The sequence below is a fragment of the Lissotriton vulgaris genome, chromosome 3_1 (genome assembly GCF_964263255.1).
Source record: "Lissotriton vulgaris chromosome 3_1, aLisVul1.2, whole genome shotgun sequence".
Classification (NCBI taxonomy): domain Eukaryota; kingdom Metazoa; phylum Chordata; class Amphibia; order Caudata; family Salamandridae; genus Lissotriton; species Lissotriton vulgaris.
The window spans coordinates 7,921,945-7,946,114 of record NC_141689.1 but is presented as its reverse complement, the minus strand read 5'-3'; the positions used below and the strand labels follow the sequence as shown (position 1 = coordinate 7,946,114).

Below are 24,170 nucleotides of genomic sequence, written 5' to 3'. Positions count from 1 at the left end.
GGAGTTGTGGCTCTTAGTGAGACTGCCAAAGCTCACACTAACACCTGAAGGATGAGCCAAGTGTGAGTAGAAGAGATGTGGCTTGGAGTGAGACTCCAATGGCTCACTCTCACACTTACACCAGAAGGAGTGATTGAGTTGTAAGTAGAATAGAATGGGTTCTGACTAAGGCTTCCAAGGCTCACTCACACAATTATAGCAGGGGTTTCCCAAGTGTCAATGAAGAGTTAGAGCAAAAGGAGTGGGCCAGTGGTGAGTATAAGGGATGTGGCTCTGAGTGTAGCTACCAGGGCTCACTCCCTCAATGATCTCTGTCATATTTTGTTATGTTAGATTGGTTTGCATAGCACACAAATCACCAAAAGGGTATCTAGGTGCTTAGGCAGGTGAGTAGATATGTAGTTGTGTGGTACTCAAAGGTGCTTATACTAAGAGCCATGTTTTCAGTTTCGTGCGGAACTCAAGATGTGAGGAGGAGGATTTGATGTGTTAAGGGGGGTCGTTCCACGTCTTGGGTGTGATGTAGGAAAATTAGCAACCTTCAGTTTTGCTTTTATGGATGCGGAAATTGTTCGGCAGTAAGAGTGAGGCAGAGCAATGGTGTCTGGAGGGTTGGTGAAAGTGTATGTGGCTGTTCAGGTATTCCGGTCCTGAGTTGTGTAGGGCTTTGTATGTGTGCTTGAGAAGTTTAAATTGGCTGCGCTTGTGAACGAGAGCCAGTGAGGTTTCTTGTAGTGCAGTGTAACATGAGTCTGCCTTAAGAGGTTCAGTATGAGCCTTGCAGTGGTGTTCTGAATGAACAAGAGTCTTTATCGGAGTTGTGTGGAGTTTCAGGCATAGAGAGCGTTTCCGTAGTCCAGCCTGCTGGTGACAAGTGTGACAGTCCATCTGGTATACTGAGGCAACTATTTGAATATCTTTCGTAGCATGCACAGGATGCGGAAGCAGGAGGTGCACATTGCGCGGACTTTGTGCCGCCATGTTGAGCTTGTCGTCTAGGATGATCCCTGAATTTCTTGTGTTGTGTGTGGGTCCTAACTACAATGGCCACCAGGTGGAGTCCCATGGAGAGGCCTTGTTGCCAAAGACCAGTACTTCCTTCTCGGAGTTGAGCTGCAGGCAGTTGGTCTGCATTCAATCTGCTACCATGATCATGCAAATGGTGAAGTTGGCTCTGGTGGTGATTGTCTTGTCCAGCAGGGACAGCATGAGTTGAATGTCTTTGATGTTGGAGATGATATGATGTCTTGTGATTGGATGATGTTGGCCTGCGGTGTTATGTATATATTGAAAAGGGTGATGGATGATCCCTGTGGGACTTTGCATATCAAGGTTTTTGGTCTCTGATGTGAAGGGTGGCAGCCTGACCCTTTGGGTTCTTCCATTGAGGAAGGAATAGACCCATTTAAGAGCTGGTCCTTTTATGCCAATCTTGTGGAGTCTTCTGATGAGGGTGTTGACAGTGTTGGGAGACAGTGTTGAAGACCGCAAAGAGATCAAGCAGGATAAGAACTGCTTTGTCTGTCGAGTCCAGGATGATTGAATGTCGGATGGCCGCAATGAGTGCGGTGTCAGTGTTGTGGTTCTTACTGCATCCTTATTCTTAACTGAATGTTGTCTAGAAGATTGTGAAGGTCGAAGTGGGTTGTGAGTTGCTTGTTGATGGCCTTTTCTATCATTTTGGCTGGATAAGGGAGCAAGGAGATAGGTCAGAAGTTCCTCAGTGGATGCGGGTTGGCTATGGGCTTCTTAAGAAGGGCGGTGATTTCTGCAAGTTTCCATTCATTCTAGAAAGTGGCGGACGTGATGGAGGTGTTGATGATGTGGTTTTTGGTGGTGGTGAATTGTGATCTTCCCAGGTTGTATATGTGGTGGGGCCAAATGTCCGTTGGCCCCCCGAATGGATGGTACACATGATTGCTGCTCTGACGTTTCTGGTGAGGGTTGTCCCTTTCGTCAGTGGGTTTCTTGGTAGGTGGTGGGTGAGATAGCAATGAGTTCTCTGGGGTTGGATTTGTTTGCAAAGTCGTTGTAGATAGGTACCTAAATGTAAATAGAAGTGGTGTGGCTCTGAGTGTGGCTGTCAAGGCTCATTCACACACTAAGATCAGATGGAGTGAGCCAGGAGTGCGTAGAAGGGATGTGGCTCTGAGTGTGGCACCCAAGTCTCACTCACACACTAAGATCAGATGGAGTGAGCCAGGAGTGCGTAGAAGAGATGTGGCTCTGAGTGTGGCACCCAAGTCTCACTCACACACTAAGATCAGAAGGAGTGAGCCAGGAGTGCGTAGAAGAGATGTGGCTCTGAGTGTGGCACCCAAGTCTCACTCACACACTAAGATCAGAAGGAGTGAGCCAGGAGTGCGTAGAAGGGATGTGGCTCTGAGTGTGGCACCCAAGTCTCACTCACACACTAAGATCAGAAGGAGTGAGCCAGGAGTGCGTAGAAGGGATGTGGCTCTGAGTGTGGCACCCAAGTCTCACTCACACACTAAGATCAGAAGGAGTGAGCCAGGAGTGCGTAGAAGGGATGTGGCTCTGAGTGTGGCACCCAAGTCTCACTCACACACTAAGATCAGAAGGAGTGAGCCAGGAGTGCGTAGAAGGGATGTGGCTCTGAGTGTGGCTGTCAAGGCTCATTCACACACTAAGATCAGAAGGAGTGAGCCAGGAGTGCGTAGAAGGGATGTGGCTCTGAGTGTGGCACCCAAGTCTCACTCACACACTAAGATCAGAAGGAGTGAGCCAGGAGTGCGTAGAAGGGATGTGGCTCTGAGTGTGGCACCCAAGTCTCACTCACACACTAAGATCAGAAGGAGTGAGCCAGGAGTGCGTAGAAGGGATGTGGCTCTGAGTGTGGCTGTCAAGGCTCATTCACACACTAAGATCAGATGGAGTGAGCCAGGAGTGCGTAGAAGGGATGTGGCTCTGAGTGTGGCTGTCAAGGCTCATTCACACACTAAGATCAGATGGAGTGAGCCAGGAGTGCGTAGAAGGGATGTGGCTCTGAGTGTGGCTGTCAAGGCTCATTCACACACTAAGATCAGATGGAGTGAGCCAGGAGTGCGTAGAAGGGATGTGGCTCTGAGTGTGGCACCCAAGTCTCACTCACACACTAAGATCAGAAGGAGTGAGCCAGGAGTGCGTAGAAGGGATGTGGCTCTGAGTGTGGCACCCAAGTCTCACTCACACACTAAGATCAGAAGGAGTGAGCCAGGAGTGCGTAGAAGGGATGTGGCTCTGAGTGTGGCTGTCAAGGCTCATTCACACACTAAGATCAGATGGAGTGAGCCAGGAGTGCGTAGAAGGGATGTGGCTCTGAGTGTGGCTGTCAAGGCTCATTCACACACTAAGATCAGAAGGAGTGAGCCAGGAGTGCGTAGAAGGGATGTGGCTCTGAGTGTGGCTGTCAAGGCTTATTCACACACTAAGATCAGATGGAGTGAGCCAGGAGTGCGTAGAAGGGATGTGGCTCTGAGTGTGGCTGTCAAGGCTCATTCACACACTAAGATCAGATGGAGTGAGCCAGGAGTGCGTAGAAGAGATGTGGCTCTGAGTGTGGCACCCAAGTCTCACTCACACACTAAGATCAGAAGGAGTGAGCCAGGAGTGCGTAGAAGGGATGTGGCTCTGAGTGTGGCACCCAAGTCTCACTCACACACTAAGATCAGAAGGAGTGAGCCAGGAGTGCGTAGAAGGGATGTGGCTCTGAGTGTGGCTTTCAAGGCTCATTCACACACTAAGATCAGATGGAGTGAGCCAGGAGTGCGTAGAAGGGATGTGGCTCTGAGTGTGGCTGTCAAGGCTCATTCACACACTAAGATCAGATGGAGTGAGCCAGGAGTGCGCAGAAGGGATGTGGCTCTGAGTGTGGCTGTCAAGGCTCATTCACACACTAAGATCAGATGGAGTGAGCCAGGAGTGCGTAGAAGAGATGTGGCTCTGAGTGTGGCTGTCAAGGCTCATTCACACACTAAGATCAGATGGAGTGAGCCAGGAGTGCGTAGAAGGGATGTGGCTCTGAGTGTGGCACCCAAGTCTCACTCACACACTAAGATCAGAAGGAGTGAGCCAGGAGTGCGTAGAAGGGATGTGGCTCTGAGTGTGGCACCCAAGTCTCACTCACACACTAAGATCAGAAGGAGTGAGCCAGGAGTGCGTAGAAGGGATGTGGCTCTGAGTGTGGCTGTCAAGGCTCATTCACACACTAAGATCAGATGGAGTGAGCCAGGAGTGCGTAGAAGGGATGTGGCTCTGAGTGTGGCTGTCAAGGCTCATTCACACACTAAGATCAGATGGAGTGAGCCAGGAGTGCGTAGAAGGGATGTGGCTCTGAGTGTGGCACCCAAGTCTCACTCACACACTAAGATCAGAAGGAGTGAGCCAGGAGTGCGTAGAAGGGATGTGGCTCTGAGTGTGGCACCCAAGTCTCACTCACACACTAAGATCAGAAGGAGTGAGCCAGGAGTGCGTAGAAGGGATGTGGCTCTGAGTGTGGCTGTCAAGGCTCATTCACACACTAAGATCAGATGGAGTGAGCCAGGAGTGCGTAGAAGGGATGTGGCTCTGAGTGTGGCACCCAAGTCTCACTCACACACTAAGATCAGAAGGAGTGAGCCAGGAGTTCGTAGAAGGGATGTGGCTCTGAGTGTGGCACCCAAGTCTCACTCACACACTAAGATCAGATGGAGTGAGCCAGGAGTGAGTAGAAGAGATGTGGCTCTGAGTGTGGCACCCAAGTCTCACTCACACACTAAGATCAGAAGGAGTGAGCCAGGAGTGCGTAGAAGGGATGTGGCTCTGAGTGTGGCACCCAAGTCTCACTCACACACTAAGATCAGAAGGAGTGAGCCAGGAGTGCGTAGAAGGGATGTGGCTCTGAGTGTGGCACCCAAGTCTCACTCACACACTAAGATCAGAAGGAGTGAGCCAGGAGTGTGTAGAAGGGATGTGGCTCTGAGTGTGGCACCCAAGTCTCACTCACACACTAAGATCAGATGGAGTGAGCCAGGAGTGCGTAGAAGAGATGTGGCTCTGAGTGTGGCACCCAAGTCTCACTCACACACTAAGATCAGATGGAGTGAGCCAGGAGTGAGTAGAAGAGATGTGGCTCTGAGTGTGGCTGTCAAGGCTCATTCACACACTAAGATCAGAAGGAGTGAGCCAGGAGTGCGTAGAAGATATGTGGCTCTGAGTGTGGCTGTCAAGGCTCATTCACACACTAAGATCAGAAGGAGTGAGCCAGGAGTGCGTAGAAGAGATGTGGCTCTGAATGTGGCACCCAAGTCTCACTCACACACTAAGATCAGATGGAGTGAGCCAGGAGTGAGTAGAAGAGATGTGGCTCTGAGTGTGGCACCCAAGTCTCACTCACACACTAAGATCAGCTGGAGTGAGCCAGGAGTGCGTAGAAGGGATGTGGCTCTGAGTGTGGCTGTCAAGGCTCATTCACACACTAAGATCAGATGGAGTGAGCCAGGAGTGCGTAGAAGGGATGTGGCTCTGAGTGTGGCTGTCATGGCTCATTCACACACTAAGATCAGAAGGAGTGAGCCAGGAGTGCGTAGAAGAGATGTGGCTCTGAGTGTGGCTGTCAAGGCTCATTCACACACTAAGATCAGAAGGAGTGAGCCAGGAGTGCGTAGAAGGGATGTGGCTCTGAGTGTGGCACCCAAGTCTCATTCACACACTAAGATCAGATGGAGTGAGCCAGGAGTGCGTAGAAGGGATGTGGCTCTGAGTGTGGCACCCAAGTCTCACTCACACACTAAGATCAGAAGGAGTGAGCCAGGAGTGAGTAGAAGAGATGTGGCTCTGAGTGTGGCTGTCAAGTCTCATTCACACACTAAGATCAGAAGGAGTGAGCCAGGAGTGCGTAGAAGAGATGTGGCTCTAAGTGTGGCTGTCAAGTCTCACTCACACACTAAGATCAGATGGAGTGAGCCAGGAGTGAGTAGAAGAGATGTGGCTCTGAGTGTGGCACCCAAGTCTCACTCACACACTAAGATCAGATGGAGTGAGCCAGGAGTGCGTAGAAGAGATGTGGCTCTGAGTGTGGCTGTCAAGTCTCATTCACACACTAAGATCAGATGGAGTGAGCCAGGAGTGAGTAGAAGAGATGTGGCTCTGAGTGTGGCACCCAAGTCTCACTCACACACTAAGATCAGAAGGAGTGAGCCAGGAGTGCATAGAAGAGATGTGGCTCTGAGTGTGGCACCCAAGTCTCACTCACACACTAAGATCAGAAGGAGTGAGCCAGGAGTGAGTAGAAGAGATGTGGCTCTGAGTGTGGCACCCAAGTCTCACTCACACACTAAGATCAGATGGAGTGAGCCAGGAGTGCGTAGAAGGGATGTGGCTCTGAGTGTGGCACCCAAGTCTCACTCACACACTAAGATCAGATGGAGTGAGCCAGGAGTGCGTAGAAGAGATGTGGCTCTGAATGTGGCACCCAAGTCTCACTCACACATGCAGTTCAGAATGAAGAGCAGGATACATATAAGAATTAATTTGGGGAAGTGGGGCAAGGGGCATTCTTTCCACAGGACCCTCACAGACAGCCACTCAGACGGGAGCATTGTTTAGAATGGGGAAGCATCGAGAAAGAGTCACTCACACAATGACACCAGAAGCAGTGGCAGGATTGATGCAAAATGTCGTGCTCTGCATTCACCTGTGCTCAGCGGCCCATAAAATGTCAACGCAGCCTGTAAAGTGTCATCTATCCTTTTAACTATAATTAATGCTAACTTACCTCCTTAAACACCTTCTGCTTGAAATCCGCCGCCTCCTTTGAGATATCCTGGTTCGGTTGGACCCCTTTGGTCATTGCCAGAGCACGGTACAGGGAGTTGTCTTCAGACTTGGTTGGGATCACAGAACCATCAGGCGCTACCAAGTTGAACTGCCCCTTGTATAGATTTTCCTTTTCTGTGACACGATTGATGAGTGTGTTGGTCTTGTTTGAATCCCTGGAAAATATATATTAATGGAACCATTTCTAAAACAAACATACAGTGTGTGAAACAAATGCCTGCATAGCATGGATACCATACATAAATGTACATGTGCAGCCACTGTAGGATTATGCACTAGAGAAACATCTCACATGGCTAATTCTTTGTCCCAGTGGCCCCCCAGAACTTGGAGTTAAGATTGTAAGAAGAGGGAAGAAAATAAAGAGGATTGTTATGAATCAACCTGAAAATAGATCAACGAGTTGGGCAGTCCACTTTCAAATGTTTCAGCTTCATAGCGGCATGGGGTGCACTGGTGCATCTTCCTGCACAAAAGAAATCACTGCAGCAATTTCCCTCTTTCAATGGGTTCTGCACGCATTGAAAGAGGAAAAAAACCTAGAGATCACTTCTTTCTTGGATTTAGATCTGTTGGTCTAGCTCGGATGCCTTGTCGGTTTTCAAGGTGGTGGTAGCGGTGTCTTTGAGGTATGCTGTTACAGCCTCAGGGTAGAGGTCCAGCGCTGAGTAAAGAGTCTGGCAGTAATCGTGAAAGGATTTTATGATGTGTGCGTCGTCAGTCTATTCCTGAACCTCAGTGTCTGTTATCTTTTGAACTCCATTCTCATGGTGCTGAATGCGCAGCTGGTTAGATAAGTGATTGCCACAACGGTAGCCACCTAGTTAAAACTGGTGTCAAAACCAAAGTGCTGCGTATTCATCCCTGTCCGTGTCTATCCTCAACAGTTGGTCTCGGGCTGCCTCAAGATACCCCAGACCCTGGGGACCTCGATTCTCTTGTGTATCCGCTCATTATCTAGGAATTGGCAGGTCAGGTGTTCTCTTTGATCCTTGCTAAGCTGGTTGTCTGGTGCCAATGACAATGAATTTCTGTTAGACCTGGCACCTTTTCGCCTGTTTCCCCTGAGATTTTGCTTTCTGACCTCCCGATTTTGATTTTGTTTTGCTAGCTTAGTGTCTCTGCACACATTTCTCACTGATGATCAGTGGAAAAGTGCAAGTGCTCCTGTTGTAAATTGTGTTATGGATTGGTCTTTCCATGATTGGCATGTTTGATTTGTTTGTCAGTCCCTAGTAAGGTGCACTCGGTGTGCTAGGGCCTGAAAATTAAATGCTGCTAGTGGGTGGCAGCACTGGATTGTGCCACCCATACAAGCAGCCTCTAAACATAACTCTCGCCTGCTATTGCAGAGCCTTTGTGCAGTCTGGGACTGCAAAGTCGACTCTGATTAGTGTACCCACTTTCCAGGCCCTAACCTTCCCTTTTCGTACATGTCAATCACCCCTAAGGTAGGCCCAGTATACACCTGTGGGCAGGGTGGAGTATATATAAAAGGTGTGTGTGGCATGTCTTGATAGTGAATTACTGCCAATATTGTTTTTCACTATTGCAAGGCTACCTGTTACCATAGGACAGAATGGGGAGTTTCTTTATAACATCTTATAAACATAACAGGCCCTGTGAACTAGGTAGAAAAATAAAGTTTAGTATGCCTGAACTTAGAATCTAAAGATGCATCTTTTAGTAAAGGTGATTTTTATATTCTACTTTTAAAAATAAATATTTTCTTGCTCAGCCATCCGGTAGACCTCTGCTGGGTTTGAGGAATTACTGTCTGGTTTTAAGATGAGAGGAGCTGGGGAGGACCGGTGGCTCCAGATATTTTAGGTGGGTCACAAAAGGGCTGAATAGTGCACACAATCAGTACAGATTAGTAGTGAAGGCCATCCGTGCACACAATCAGTACAGATTAGTAGTGAAGGCCATCAGTGCAGACTATCAGTACAGATTAGCAGAGAAGGCCATCAGTGCACACAATCAGTATAGATTAGTAGTGAAGGCCATCAGTGTATACAGATTAGTAGTGAAGGCCATCAGTACACACAATCAGTACAGATTACTAGTGAAGGCCATCAGTGCATACAATCAGCACAGATTGGTAGGGAAAGCCATCAGTGAAGACTATCAGTGCAGGTCAGTAGTGAAGTCCATCAGTGGACACACTCAGTACAGATTACTAGTGAAGGCCATCAGTGCACACAATCAGTACAGATAAGTAGTGAAGGCCATCAGTGCACACAATCAGTACTGATTACTAGTGAAGGCCATCAGTGTAGAATATCAGTACAGTTTAGTAGTGAAGGCCATCAGTGAAGACTATCAGTGCAGGTTAGTAGTGAAGGCCACCAGTACACACAATCAGTACAGATGAGCAATGAAGGCCATCAGTGTAGACTATCAGTACAGATTAGTAGTGAAGGTCATCAGTGCACACAATCAGTACAGATTACTAGTGAAGGCCATCAGTGTAGACTATCAGTACAGATTAGTTGGGAAGGTCATCAGTTAAGACTATCAGTGCAGGTTAGTAGTGGAGGCCCTCGGTGCACACAATCAGCAAAGATTAGTAGTGAAGGTCATTAGTGCACACAATCAGTACAGACTAGTAGTGAAGGCCATCAGTGCACACAATCACTACAGATTAGTAGTGAAGGCCATCAGTGCAGACTATCAGTACAGATTAGTAGAGAAGGCCTTCAGTGCACACAATCAGTACAGATGAGCAATGAAGGCCATCAGTGCACACAATCAGTACAGATTAGTAGTGTACTAGTGAAGGCCATCAGTGCATACTATCAACACAGATTACTAGTGAAGGCCATCAGTGCATACACTCAGCACAGATTAGTAGTGAAAGCCATCAGTGAAAGCTATCAGTGCAGGTTAGTAGTGAAGGCCATCAGTGGGCACAATCAGTACAGATTGCTAGCGAAGGCCATCAGTGCACACAATCAGTACAGATTAGTAGTGAAGGCCATCAGTGTAGACTATCAGTGCAGGTTAGTAGTTAAGGCCATCAGTGCACACATTCAGCACAGATTAGTAGTGGAGGCCATCACTTCACACAATCAGTACAGATTAGTCATGAAGGCCATCAGTGCACACAATCAGTACAGATTACTAGTGAAGGACATCAGTGCACAAAATCAGTACAGATTAGTAGTCAAGTCAAGTCAAGTCAAAGAATTTATATAGCGCACTACATACCCAGAGGGTCTCAAGGCGCTTAGGAAAGGGAGGAGGATTATTTGTCAAATAACCACGTTTTAAGTTGCTTTCTGAATGCTAGGTGGTTCTGGGTGAGGCGAAGGTAAGTAGGGAGTGAGTTCCATGTTTTAGCAGCCAGGTATGAGAAGGATCTGCCTCCCATGGTGGTCTTGTTGATGCGAGGTACGGTGGCGAGGGCTTGGCTAGAAGAACGTAGTTGGCGGGAGGGGGTGTAGAAGGACAGTCGTGAGTTGAGGCATTCTGGTCCGATGTCGTAGAGTGATTTGTGTGCGTGGGTTAGCAGTCTGAAAGTGATTCTCTTATTGATGGGTAGCCAGTGGAGGTCTTTCAGGTGACCAGAGATGTGTTCGTTGCGCGGGATGTCTAATATGATTCTGGCTGAGGCGTTTTGGATTCGTTGGAGTTTCTTCTGGAGTTTGGCGGTAGTACCTGCGTAGAGGGTGTTTCCGTAGTCCAGTCGGCTCGTTACCAGAGCATGGGTGACTGTTTTCCTGGTTTCGGTGGGGATCCAGCGAAAAGTTTTTTTGAGCATGCGAAGAATGTTGAAGCAGGATGAGGATACGGCGCTGACTTGTCTGTTCATTGAGAGTGAAGAATCCAGGATGACGCCTAGGTTCCGTGCGTGGTCTGTCGGGATGGGTGCTTTTCCAAGGGCTTCCGGCCACCAAGAGTCGTCCCATGCAGAGGGGGATGTACCTAATATGAGGACTTCTGTTTTATCTGAGTTCAGTTTCAGACGGCTGTGTTTCATCCATTCGGCAACTTCTTTCATTCCTTCGTGTAGGTTAGTTTTGGCGGTGCTGGGGTCATTGGTGAGGGAAAGGATTAGTTGAGTGTCATCCGCATAAGAGATGATGTTGAGGTTGTGTTGGCGGGCGATGGTCGCGAGGGGGCTCATGTATACGTTGAAGAGGGTGGGGCTGAGTGAGGATCCTTGTGGTACGCCACAGATGACTTCAGTGGCCTCGGACTTGAATGGTGGAAGGCAGACTCTCTGGGTTCTTCCGGAGAGGAACGAGGTGATCCAATCAAGTGCTTTTCCTTGTATTCCGATGTTACTGAGGCGTTGTAAAAGGGTGCTGTGGCAGACTGTGTCGAAGGCTGCAGAGAGGTCGAGGAGGATGAGGGCGACTGTGTCTCCATTGTCCAGTAGAGTTCGAATGTCGTCTGTTGCTGCGATGAGGGCGGTCTCAGTGCTGTGTTTAGCTTGGAAGCCAGATTGTGAGGAGTCGAGGGATTTGTTGGCTTCGAGGAAAGCGGCGAGCTGGCTGTTGACAGCTTTCTCGATTACTTTTGCCGGGAATGGAAGGAGCGAGATGGGGCGGTAATTTTTTAGTTTGGTGGGGTCCGCTGTGGGTTTTTTCAGAAGGGCGGTGAGTTCAGCGTGTTTCCAGCTCTCAGGGAAGGTTGTGGAGTTGAAGGAGCAGTTGATAACGTCTCGGAGGTGCGGTGCTATGACTGAGTCTGCTATGACTGAGTCTGCCATCAGTGTACACGATCAGTACAGATTAGTAGTGAAGGCCATCAGTGCACACAATCAGTACAGATTAGTAGTGAAGGACATCAGTGCACAAAATCAGTACTGATTAGTAGTGAAGGCCATCAGTGTACACGATCAGTACAGATTAGTAGTGAAGACCATCAGTGCACACAATCAGCACAGATTAGTAGTGAAGGACATCAGTGCACAAAATCAGTACAGATTAGTAGTGAAGGCCATCAGTGTACACGATCAGTACAGATTAGTAGTGAAGGCCATCAGTGCACACAATCAGTACAGATTAGTAGTGAAGGCCATCAGTGCAGACTAACAGTACAGATTAGTAGAGAAGGCCATCAGTGCATACAATCAGTACAGATTAGTAGTGAAGGTCATCAGTGTAGATTATCAGTACAGATTACTAATGAAGGCCATCAGTGTAGACTATCAGTACAATTTAGTAGTGAAGGCCATCAGTGAAGACTATCAGTGCAGGTGTCGTAATTGGCCCGTCCGGGTTAGCGATTAGCTGAACCAACACGTTGTCCTCCTTAACTTGGCTGTATACGATAAACGCCATTTTGAATACTGTGGCGGCCATCTTAGCTCATGAGCGGCCTCGTGGCCGACGTGCCCTTTAGTCCTTTGTCCGTTCCACTGACCACTCTCATCTGCCCAGCAACAGGCTATTTTTAGTATTGGTCAAGCCGCACATGCGCAGTTCTCACTGACCCGTAAACCTTCAGGAATGTGCCCCAAACTGACCAGTGGGTTTGAAACCCTCCAATAAGCTGGCAGTATTCCAAAACATGACCATATATGTCTCTAAAACTGTGTCTTAACTTATGCCGCCTATCTTTTATTGCCCCAAAATTGTATATAAACGGGGTCACACCGGTGTTCGGGGTGATACCTCTTGCAATACCGAAGGGTGCTGTTTGAGTGTACCACCACCCCATGGGGTTTTAATAAACTTGTTCTTTGCCTTTTACAGCTTCCGTGCCAACAGTTCTTTTGTGTATGTGGGTAATCTCTGGAGCGTGTAGGCCTTGGGAACCCTGAAATACTTCAATTGGCGACCACGAAGGGACTCATCGGCGACTCGGATGCCCGAAGGAGAGGTCGTGACGAAGGCTTGGAAACTCGCCATGGACGCGCACTGCCACGAGTGACCCGAGTCTTGGCTGCCAAGGTGTTTTTTCCTTTCCTTCCGATCTGACCTTCCAGGTGGCGCCGGTCTCCGACTGAGTTTTCGAGTGTCCGCTTCACTGAGAAAGTGCCGTTTGGCTGATTTGGCTTACAAGACCTTGGCAGTTGGAATCTGGACAGTTGAGTATTTGGTAAGCTTTGTGTTCGGTAAGGTAGTCTTCGGACGCTTACTGAAGTCCTACGAATTGTGTTCGGTAAGGTAGTCTTCGGACGCTTACTGAAGTCCTACGAATTGTGTTCGGTAAGGTAGTCTTCGGACGCTTACTGAAAATCTGTGCTTTGTGATCGGTGAGGACGCTTGCCGAATTCTATGAACTTTGATTTGAGTTAGCTAACATTTTGAATTTGTGACCTTTGAACTTATATGTGTAGTGCACTTCACATAGGCAGGCATGTAGAGATGTTTCTCTAATCTTGTGGGTTTTTTTTCCTTTGAGCGGCACAATCGTGTGAAGAACTGTAAGTGCCATTTGGTCTGGTGTCACGCTTTCGTGATACTTTTTGAACATGCCTGTTTTCAGCAAACTCCGGGGAATGTGTTGCTTAGGAGATGATGCATCAATTAGGTTAGCGGAATCACAGCCAGCTCCCCCAGAGGGGACACCAAATAGGGAAATGTATATTAAGCACGGCCTTCCACCTATTATGTATAGTAAATTATGGCATAAGTACACTAAGGCCGATCCCGAATTGCAATGGCCCCTACACGGGTCATACGATTTGAGTAAAATCCAATTTGTCGAGCAATGTATGTTTCAACGAAGGTCTAGACAAAATATGTTTGATTGTGTACGAATGTGGGAGAAAGCGGCGCGTGAACGAATGAAGCGTGAGGTTGCCTTGGCGGACAAAGAGCAGCGCAAGGCTGCTCGGGATAAGGCTTTACAGCTTGAGGAGAAGGAGGCTCAGGAGAAGAAAGAGAGGGAGGAACGGGAACGTAAATTGCAAACGACTGGTCAGTTTCCTATTCGCCGACCGCTTTATCCTGTCCTTAATAATGAAATTGATGATTTTTCTTTGTTAGATCGGTCACCGCCTCCGTATGTTTCACCGACGGCTCCGGCTGCGGATTCCGAGGATGATGGGCAGATTCAAGTGAGCCAGAAAGGGGTATCGGCTCTCAGGTTTACTGCGGAGAGGTCCGCTCATTTGCGCAGTTGGGCTCGTAAAGTGAATAAGCATTGTGTTACTCAGGAACAGTTGGTAACGGAGAAACAGGGGTGGTCGGATCTTGAATTAATGTATTTCTTGTCTACTTTAGCGGATGAAGTTGTAAATGCATATCGTGAAGTTTCTGAAACGTTAGAGCCTAAAGCTTTGTCGGTATATCGTGAGAATTTAGCTAAAGGTGATTTTGATCTTACAGATGTGGATGACCTGTTCAAGCAGTTGATCGCGCTGCGGGATGAGACAATTTATTTACGACAGGAACTGAAACGGAGGAAAAAGGAGTCCGAGCCGGGAAACGACGGGGCGGTTAAGGAGTGTTCTCTTCGTGGTTCAGATAAGAGCTCTGCGTTGCATGTTATGCCTATGCGTGAAGCCGCGCCTTTGTATGTTCCACCAAAAGGGGAAGGTACGGATGATGATAAATTGTCAAAGGATGCGAAGGGATATTTTGTGTATAATTGGGTATATACACCATGGAATAGAGCAGATGTCATGGCACTTAAAAATTCTTTACCTGATCTCCGAAAGAATCCAGCAGCATTTTATGAGGGGGTGGAGGGGGCTATATCGTCTTGTGTGATGACTCTTGTAGATATAGATTTGTTTTTCGGGTTGATATTACCACCTGACATGTGGCGGCAGATTCGTAAAAATAATGATGAGACAATATTGGGAGGGACATGGAAAGAAATAAATGCTGCAGATTTAGATAGGGCACCAGCATGCAAGCCTTGTCAGCTAATCCTAGAACTCCCGGCAGCTATTTTGCGTAAATTGAAAACGCTTGTTCCCGCCAAAAAGATTGATTGGACCATGTTAACGTCATGCAAGCAGAAACATGATGAAACGGTTTCAGATTTCTTTACGCGCTTCGAGGAGGCCTTTCATGATTACAGTGGTCAATCTTTAACAGACGATACGGGTCGGCATCTGTTTGTAGATAAGTACGTAGCTAATCTCCTACCGGAGATTGCTAAGCGATTGAAATCGAGCGAAAGTTCCTGGGCCACGGCGACCCCTGCGTCTTTGTTAACTATGGCTCAGTACTATGAGCGGCAGGAGGTGGAAGCTAAAGAAAGTGTGGAGAAAAAGGCGAAGGAATTGAAAACGAAGGTGATGTTGGCGCAGGTTCGGGGAACACAGAGCAGAGGGAATGATAGAGGTAGACGAGGTGGAGGAAATGCGTCGTATGGTCGTACGGACATTGCGGAGGATCAGTGTGCTTATTGTAAGGAGTTTGGGCATTGGGCCGACGATTGTCCGGTACTTCGTGAACAGCGTAGTCAGCGTGGTCGAGGCAGTGGAAGGTCAAGAGGAGGTTATGCGGGAGCGAGAGGTGGCGGAGGTGATCATAGACAGGTTGAGGAGCGGGGCCGTGGCCAGGGCGAACGAAACACGTTTGATAGACGGAATCAATATCAGATCTCGGAAGGAGAGAATGTGGAACACCAGGATTATGTGCATGCATAGGATTGCGTAGGATGGGGTAAGGAATCAGTTGAAGTACGGGTAGATCAGCAAGGTCCATATGTAACAGCGGGTATTTTGGGCTCTACTGATAAATTTTTAGTCGACACGGGAGCTACTCGTAGCGCTCTGTCGAAAAACTTGGTTCCAAGGGCTCCCCTGTCTGGCGAAATGATTACGTGTGTAGGGTTCGATGGCACACCCTCCCCCAGCCCATTGTCCAAGCCCCTTGCACTATGCATTGACAAATATTTTAGCTTTGGCCAATTTTTGTTATCACCTCATACCCCAGACAATATCCTGGGCATTGATTTGCTTAAATATTTTCGAGCAACAATACGTTGCGCTCCGGAGGGAGTGCGGGTTATCTTGAATGACAACTACCCTGACCCTGATGATTGTATTGAGCCCGACAGATTTTATGCCATATTGGATATCCCTGCTTTGGCCTCCCTGCCGCACACATTGTGGGCGACATCGGATACGGATGTGGGAGAGATGCACATTCCACCAATACGCATTACTGTTAAGGAAGGGGCCCCTCTACCACGAGTGCCACAGTACAAGATCTCAAAGGAAGGTGAAATTGCACTGACACATATTGTCCAGGATTTGATTTCTGCAGGGGTAGTGGAGGAGGTCCCTTATAATGTCTGTAACAGCCCTATTCTACCAATTCTTAAGAGAGACTCAGATGGCAAGATCTATCGATTTATTATTGATTTGCGTGAAATAAATAAAATTGTCATTCCCCAATACCCAGTGGTGTCCGATATTACGACCTTGCTTACATTGGTTCCTCCGACGGCCACCATTTTCACTGTTATCGACCTAAAGAATGCGTTCTTTTCTATCCCTGTCCATCCAGATAGTAGATATCTGTTTGGTTTTACGCTCAATAATAAATCATATAGATTTTGTCGAGTTCCCCAAGGATATACTGAGAGCCCTAGCATCTACAGCCAGGCTTTGAAACGACAACTCGATTCCTTCGAATTGCAGTCTGGCGTTGCGCTCATCCAGTACGTGGATGACCTTCTGCTTGCCGCCGACTCCTATGCACAATGTGAACAGAGTACGCTTGCGTTGCTTTCCTTTTTGGCACAAAACAATCACAAGGTCTCCAAGAAAAAGCTTCAATACTGTAGACCCCAGGTGACCTACATCGGTCATCTGTTGTCTAAGGAGGGGAGGGCATTAACATCTGATCGAATTCAAGCAATTTTAGACACACCAGTCCCCCGCACGCAGAGAGATGTGCGTGCTTTTATAGGGTTGACATCTTTTTGTAGACAATGGATTATGGGTTTCTCACATATCATAAAACCTTTGCTAGTATTATTGTCAAAGACCACACCAATGCCTCTTGAGTGGACAGATGAATGTCAGAAAGCTTTCGAACAGCTAAGGCAGGCACTCTGTTCCGCACCCGTGTTGGGAACACCAGACTACACAAAACTTTTCACATTATATGTACATGAGAATGATGGGTGTGCATTGTCAGTATTAGTGCAGTTACACGGGGATAAGCAGAGACCATGTGCATACTTCTCTGCCATTTTGGACCCTGTAGCACGAGGGCTGCCTGGGTGTTTTCGAGCAGTAGCGGCAACAGCAGTAGCCATACGACAGAGTGAGGGCATAGTGTTATCACACAAATTGCTGGTGTTAGTCCCCCACGCAGTAGATGCCCTGCTAAACCAAACTAAGACCCAATACCTCACGAGTGCACGACTCACAGGATATGAGCTGACACTTTTAGCGCCACACATAACATTGAAAAGATGCGCTACTTTGAACCCCGCGACTTTATTGCCCTATCCGGCCGAGGAGGGTCAGGAAGAAAAACATCATGACTGTGTTTTCCTGACTGAGGAACAGACAAAGGGTCGTGTTGACTTACAGGATGTGCCACTTCCCGATGTGGATGGGGAGCTGTGGGTTGATGGATCGTGCATACGGCTGCCAGATGGTACGACTTCCGCAGCATATGCGATCACGACTCTTAAAACGGTGGTAGAAACAGCTAGGATACCACAAAAATCGGCTCAGGCAGCAGAGCTGATAGCTTTAACAAGAGCCTGCGAATTGAGTGCTGGCCTATGTGTGAACATATACACAGACAGCCGGTACGCCTTTGGAGTGGCCCATGACTTCGGGCTTCTTTGGAGGGAACGTGGGTTTCTGACATCGCATGGAGAGCACATTATGCACGGAGACTTAGTGCGTGATCTCCTAAATGCGTTGCTTGGCCCTAAAAAAGTAGCGATAGTGAAGTGCAGTGCCCACAAGAAAGTTACAGATAAGGTGGGCCAAGGAAATGCCTTTGCAGACAGCATAGCAAGGCAAACGGCGATGTCCCGAACTAGCTCCCCCATGTACGTGGTACAATCACAGGCTGAGCGATGGAGTGATGCTAGAGCAGAGATACGGGATATACAAAATTCAGCTACAGAATCTGAGCTTGCGGCTAGGGCAGCAGATGGGGTACTAGATGACGAGGGGTGTTGGAGAAGCAAAGACATGGAGAAGTGGAAATTGCCTGCGGCTTATTTACAGGCGATGGTCCAGATGACACATGGACTGGCTCATGTTGGAGCTCTTGCAATCACTCGGCTTTTAACACGAGTTTGGGAACATTCCGAGATTGCAAACACTGCAAAGAGAGTAGTGCAGACCTGCCTGGTATGTTTGCAACACAATCCTGGAAAGGGGGCCTATACTCCGAAAGGAGGGTTCGTTCCACCTTCTGCACCGTTTGAAGTCCTTCAAATGGATTACATCCAACTCGAGCGTTGCAATAACCTGAAGTACGTCTTAGTGGTGGTGTGTGCTTTTAGCAAATGGGTTGAGGCCTACCCCACGAAAGACAATACAGCTCTGACAACAGCTAAGGTGTTGCTTAAGGAATTCTTTCCTCGCTTCGGAGTTTGCAAATTTTTGTGGAGCGATAATGGGCCCCATTTCGTCGGAAAGATTGTGGAGTACGTACTGAAGGGGTTAGGGATTCAGCAAAAGTTCCACGCTGTATTCCACCCTCAGTCAGCAGGTTTGGTCGAGCGGTACAATGCAACGTTGAAGCTTAAGCTGGCCAAAATTGTGGCGTCTACATCATTGAAGTGGCCAGATGCGTTGCCGCTAGCACTACTGTCTCTTAGGTCAGTACCCCATTCACGAACTGGCCTTACACCTTATGAGGTGGTGTTTGGCCGCCCCATGAATATCTGGGGAGTGCCCAAGCCGCGATTGATACATGATGTGCCTTGTGTTATGATGAATGATTATTTGGCACGATTAACAAATGATTTGCTCTCCATTCATCAACAGGTTCGAGAAGCGCTCCCTGACAACTCTACTGGAGAAGGCCACGATCTTCGTCCTGGGGATCATGTGATGATCCGTTCGTTTGAAAGAGCAAGCAGTTTGGAGCCCAGGTGGAAGGGCCCCGAGCAGGTCCTTCTGGCAACCCGCACCGCCGTACGAGTGACCAACAGGAAGCGGTGGGTGCATTCGACTCACTGTCGTCGAGTCTCTTCGGATCTGGTGACTCCTGCTGTGCTTACTGATTATAAAGAGATCTTGGAGAAAGAAAAGAGCCCAGCTGTGACGTCGGCCGAAGTGGAGGGAGCCTTCCCGGACCAATCTGCTACCGGAAGAGAGCGCTATAATCTACGTCCGCGATAAGAAGTTTTTTTGTCCTTTTTGAACTGGTTGGTAACCGCTCCAGGTTTGTGAAACGGAAACCGGGAATTCCAAGGGGGGGGGATCAGTTCTGCCAGAGTAGCGACACCCGTCTTGGCCCGGAGAAGAAAACAACGGCTACCTCGGAGTTCAGCACCGCATTTTTCCTTTTTTTTTAGGTATACACGTACGTGTATCAGAGACCACTTGTGAGAAACTGTGAACAATTTGTGTCATTTGAGACTTTGCACAGAACTTTCTTGAACTATGGCATCAACGGCATCGCGTGATAAGAAAATACTGGGTGCCTTCCTTTTTGTTTTCACGATTGTGGTGATAGCTGTTATTGCCTGGGTAGTCGAACTTGTGGTGCCTGTACGTGAACATTTGCTGCCGACTACCCCGGCACCGTCTGAACATTTTCACTTTACATTGCCTTTTCATGAAGAACGCCACCGCCAAACGTATTTAAATAACAGCTTCATTCAGATTCTGCACCACACACATAATATGACCAATACCTCTAATTGCTGGGTGTGTGGAATGTTGCCTGGGCACCAGAAGAGAGGGGGCACCCCACTTATTCCACTCCCGTTTTCGCACAATGGGTCTTGCAATGCCTGGTACACTCTCCTCTTTACTTTGAGATGGCCAACAAAAGGGGGGGTGCTTTTTCGCCTAAATAAAGAATGTCCCCATGACAAGGATGGGTTTCCACGGGCTGAGGGTACACGTTTTGAATGGGAAGAGTACAAGCCCGACAATGTATCTGCCCCACGAATATACAGCAATCAGAGAAATGTGAATGTATTAAGTGCTCATGTTATAAATGTCATTGCTACAAAAGCTGATTTATGTATCCGAAATAAGGGCACGATTGCAGTGGGGAAAAGTGACTGTAACGTTACTCTTACGTTTGATAGCCCGAATGGTATTTCATTTGTTGCATCCAGAAACACCTACTTCATTTGTGGAACGAAGGGGTACCATCGGCTTCCAGTGGGGTGGTTGGGCACCTGTTATGTATCGTTTGTGCTACCTCCTGTATTCATTGCCCCACCGATGTATCACAACGACTATACTCTGTACCACGATTTTGTTTTGAACAGAGTTAAGCGAACTGTTGCTTTAGAGGACATTGATCAAACGGACACTGCGTTGCAACAGTATGTGGACTTCAATTTGGGACTGTTCTCCTTTGTGGGGGCTGCCTTGAATAGTCGGAAAATCAGACGGCTGACTCGCGTTGTCGAGGCTGTTGCGAATGACACTGCTGTTGCCCTGGGAAATATCACCGAAGAACTGCAGATTTCTAGAATTGTCACCCTCCAAAACCGGATGGTGCTGGATGTTGTTTTGGCTGATCGTGGGGGGGCATGTAGAATTATCGGAAGCAGCTGTTGTGTTTACGTGCCTGATAACTCTCCATCTGTGTATGATGCGATTTCCAAGCTGCACAAAATAGCTGCCGAAATACATCCGGACAATGGAACCTGGACACTTTCTGGATGGTTCTGGTCCATGATTGCAACTTGGGGCTGGAAACTGTTGACAATTCTCTGTATACTTGTGGGAGCAATGTTTTTTATCTGCCTGTGTATCCAATGTGGTCCTGCATTGTGTTCAATGTGCCTATCGGCCTGTTTGCCATCGAGACGAGCTCTTGCTTACGACAAAATGATGCTACATAAGGAGGTGACACAAATTATGTTAATTGACATCGAGGACGAACATCCAGATTATGTTCACTATGAGGTAGATTCAGCTAAACGCTAAAAGGGTCGTCTGTCGTAATTGGCCCGTCCGGGTTAGCGATTAGCTGAACCAACACGTTGTCCTCCTTAACTTGGCTGTATACGATAAACGCCATTTTGAATACTGTGGCGGCCATCTTAGCTCATGAGCGGCCTCGTGGCCGACGTGCCCTTTAGTCCTTTGTCCGTTCCACTGACCACTCTCATCTGCCCAGCAACAGGCTATTTTTAGTATTGGTCAAGCCGCACATGCGCAGTTCTCACTGACCCGTAAACCTTCAGGAATGTGCCCCAAACTGACCAGTGGGTTTGAAACCCTCCAATAAGCTGGCAGTATTCCAAAACATGACCATATATGTCTCTAAAACTGTGTCTTAACTTATGCCGCCTATCTTTTATTGCCCCAAAATTGTATATAAACGGGGTCACACCGGTGTTCGGGGTGATACCTCTTGCAATACCGAAGGGTGCTGTTTGAGTGTACCACCACCCCATGGGGTTTTAATAAACTTGTTCTTTGCCTTTTACAGCTTCCGTGCCAACAGTTCTTTTGTGTATGTGGGTAATCTCTGGAGCGTGTAGGCCTTGGGAACCCTGAAATACTTCACAGGTTAGTAGTGAAGGCCATCAGTGCACACAATCAGCACAGATTAGTAGTGGAGGCCATCACTTCACATAATCAGTACAGATTAGTCGTGAAGGCTGTAAACGCACACAATCAGTACAGATTAGTAGTGAAAGCCATCAGTGCACCCAATCAGTACAGATTACTAGTGAAGGCCATCAGTGCAGACTGTCAGTGCGTATTAGTGGTGAAGGACATCAGTGCACACAATCAGTACAGATTACTAGTGGGGGCCATCAGTGTAGACTAGCAGTACAGATTAGTAGTGAAGCCATCAGTGCACACAATCAGCACAGATTAGTAGTGAAGGCCATCAGTGAAGACACTCAGTGCACATTACTAGTGAAGGTCATCAGTGGACACAATCAGTACAGATTACTAGTGAAGGCCATCAGTGCACACGATCAGTACATATTAGCAATGAAGGCCATCAGTTCAGACTATCAGTACAGATTAGTAGTGAAGGCCATCAGTGTACACAATCAGTACAGATTAGTAGTAAAGGCCATCAGTGCACACAATCAGTACAGATTACTAGTGAAGGCCATCAGTGCACACAATCAGTACAGATTACTAGTGAAGGCTATCAGTGTAGACTGTCAGTACAGATTAGTAGTGAAGGCCATCAGTGCACACAATCAAAACAGATTAGTAGTGAAGGCCATCAGTACACAAAATCAGTACAGATTACTACTGAAGGACAACAGTACAGACTATCAGTGCAGGTTAGTAGTGAAGGCCATCAGTGCACACAATCAGTACAGATTAGTAGTGAAGGCCATCAGTGGACAGAATCAGTACAGATTACCACTGAAGCCATCAGTGCACACAATCAGTACAGATTATTAGTGAAGGCCATCAGTGCACACAATCAGTACAGATTAGTAGTGAAGGCCATCAGTGCAGACTATCAGTACAGATTAGCAGAGAAGGCCATCAGTGCACACAGTCAGTACAGATTAGTAATGAAGGCCTTCAGTGCACACAATCAGTATAGATTAGTAGTGAAGTCCATCAGTGCACACAATCAGTACAGATTACTAGTGAGGGCCATCAGTGTAGACAATCAGTACAGATTAGGAGTGAAGGTCATCAGTGAAGAATATCAGTACAGATAACTAGAGTAGGCCATCAGTGCAGACGGTCAGTACTGATTAGTAGTGAAGGCCATCAGTGCACACAATCAGTACAGATTAGCAATGAAGGCCCTCGGTGCACACAATCAGTACAGATTAGTAGTGAAGGCCATCAGTGCACACAATCAGTACAGATTACTAGTGAGGGCCATCAGTGTAGACAATCAGTACAGATTAGTAGTGAAGGCTATCAGTGAAGACTATCAGTACAGGTAACTAGTTAAGGCCATCAGTGCAGACTATCAATACAGATTAGTATTGAAGGCCATCAGTGCACACAATCAACACAGATTAGTAGTGAAGGCCATCATTGCACACAATCCGTACATGTTAGTAGTGAAGCCCATCAGTGCACACAATCTGTGCAGATTAGCAATGAAGGCCATCAGTGCACACAATCAGTACAGATTAGTAGTGTAGGCCATCAGTGCACACACTCAGTACAGATCACTAGCGAAGGCCATCAGTGTAGACTATCAGAATATATTAGTAGTGAAGGCCATCAGTGAAGATTATCAGTGCAGGTTAGTAGTGAAGGCCATCAGTGGACACAATCAGTACAGCTTACTAGTGAAGGCCATCCGTGCAGACAATCTGTGCAAATTAGTAGTGAAGGCCATCAGTGCACACAATCAGTACAGATTAGTAGTGAAGGCCATCAATGCCGACTATCAGTACAGATTAGTAGAGAAGGCCATAGTGTAGACTATCAGTACAGATTAGTAGTGAAGGCCATCAGTGAAGACTATCAGTGCAGGTTAGTAGTGAAGGCCCTCAGTGCACAAAATCAGCACAGAATGGTAGTGAAGGCCATCAGTGCACACAATCAGTACAGATTAGTAGTGAAGGCCATCAGTGCACACAATCAGCACAGATTAGTAGTGAAGGACATCAGTGCACACAATCAGTACAGATTATTAGTGAAGGCCATTAGTGCACACGATCAGTACAGATAAGTTAAGAAGGCCATCAGTGCACAAAATCAGCACAGATTAGTAGTGAAGACCATCAGTGCACACAATAAGTACAGATTAGCAGTGAAGGCCATCAGTGCACACAATCAGTATAGATTAGTAGTGAATGCCATCAGTGCACACAATCAGTACCGATTAGTAGTGAAGGCGATCAGTGTAGACAATCAGTACAGATTAGTAGTGAAGGCCATCAGTCAAGACTATCAGTACAGGTAACTAGTGAAGGCCATCAGTGCAGACTATCAATACAGATTAGTATTGAAGGCCATCAGTGCACACAATCAGTACAGATTACTAGTGAAGGACATCAGTACAGACTATCAGTGCAGGTTAGTAGTGAAGGCCATCAGTGCACACAATCAGTACAGATTAGTAGTGAAGGCCATCAGTGGACACAATCAGTACAGATTACTAGTGAAGTCATCAGTGCACACAATCAGCACAGATTAGAAGTGAAGGTTATAAGTGCACACAATCAGTACAGATTACTAGTGAAGGCCATCAGTGTAGACTATCAGTACAGATTAGTAGTGAAGGCCATCAGTGCACACAATCAGTACAGATTAGTAGTGAAGGCCATCAGTGCACACAATCAGTACAGATTAGTAGTGAAGGCCATCAGTGCAC

The 24,170-nt window shown here is 47.5% G+C and overlaps 1 protein-coding gene across 1 annotated transcript in view; it reads right to left on the bottom strand.

Annotated features, from left to right (window-relative positions):
* The window catches only part of LOC147725807 (uncharacterized), a 724,833-nt gene that overhangs the window by 202,238 nt on the left and 498,425 nt on the right, over positions 1-24,170 (bottom strand). The window contains exon 5 of the mRNA XM_086962786.1: positions 6,755-6,971. Coding sequence (XP_086818912.1) covers positions 6,755-6,971 — 217 coding nt within the window. The remainder of the gene's footprint in view (positions 1-6,754; positions 6,972-24,170) is intronic.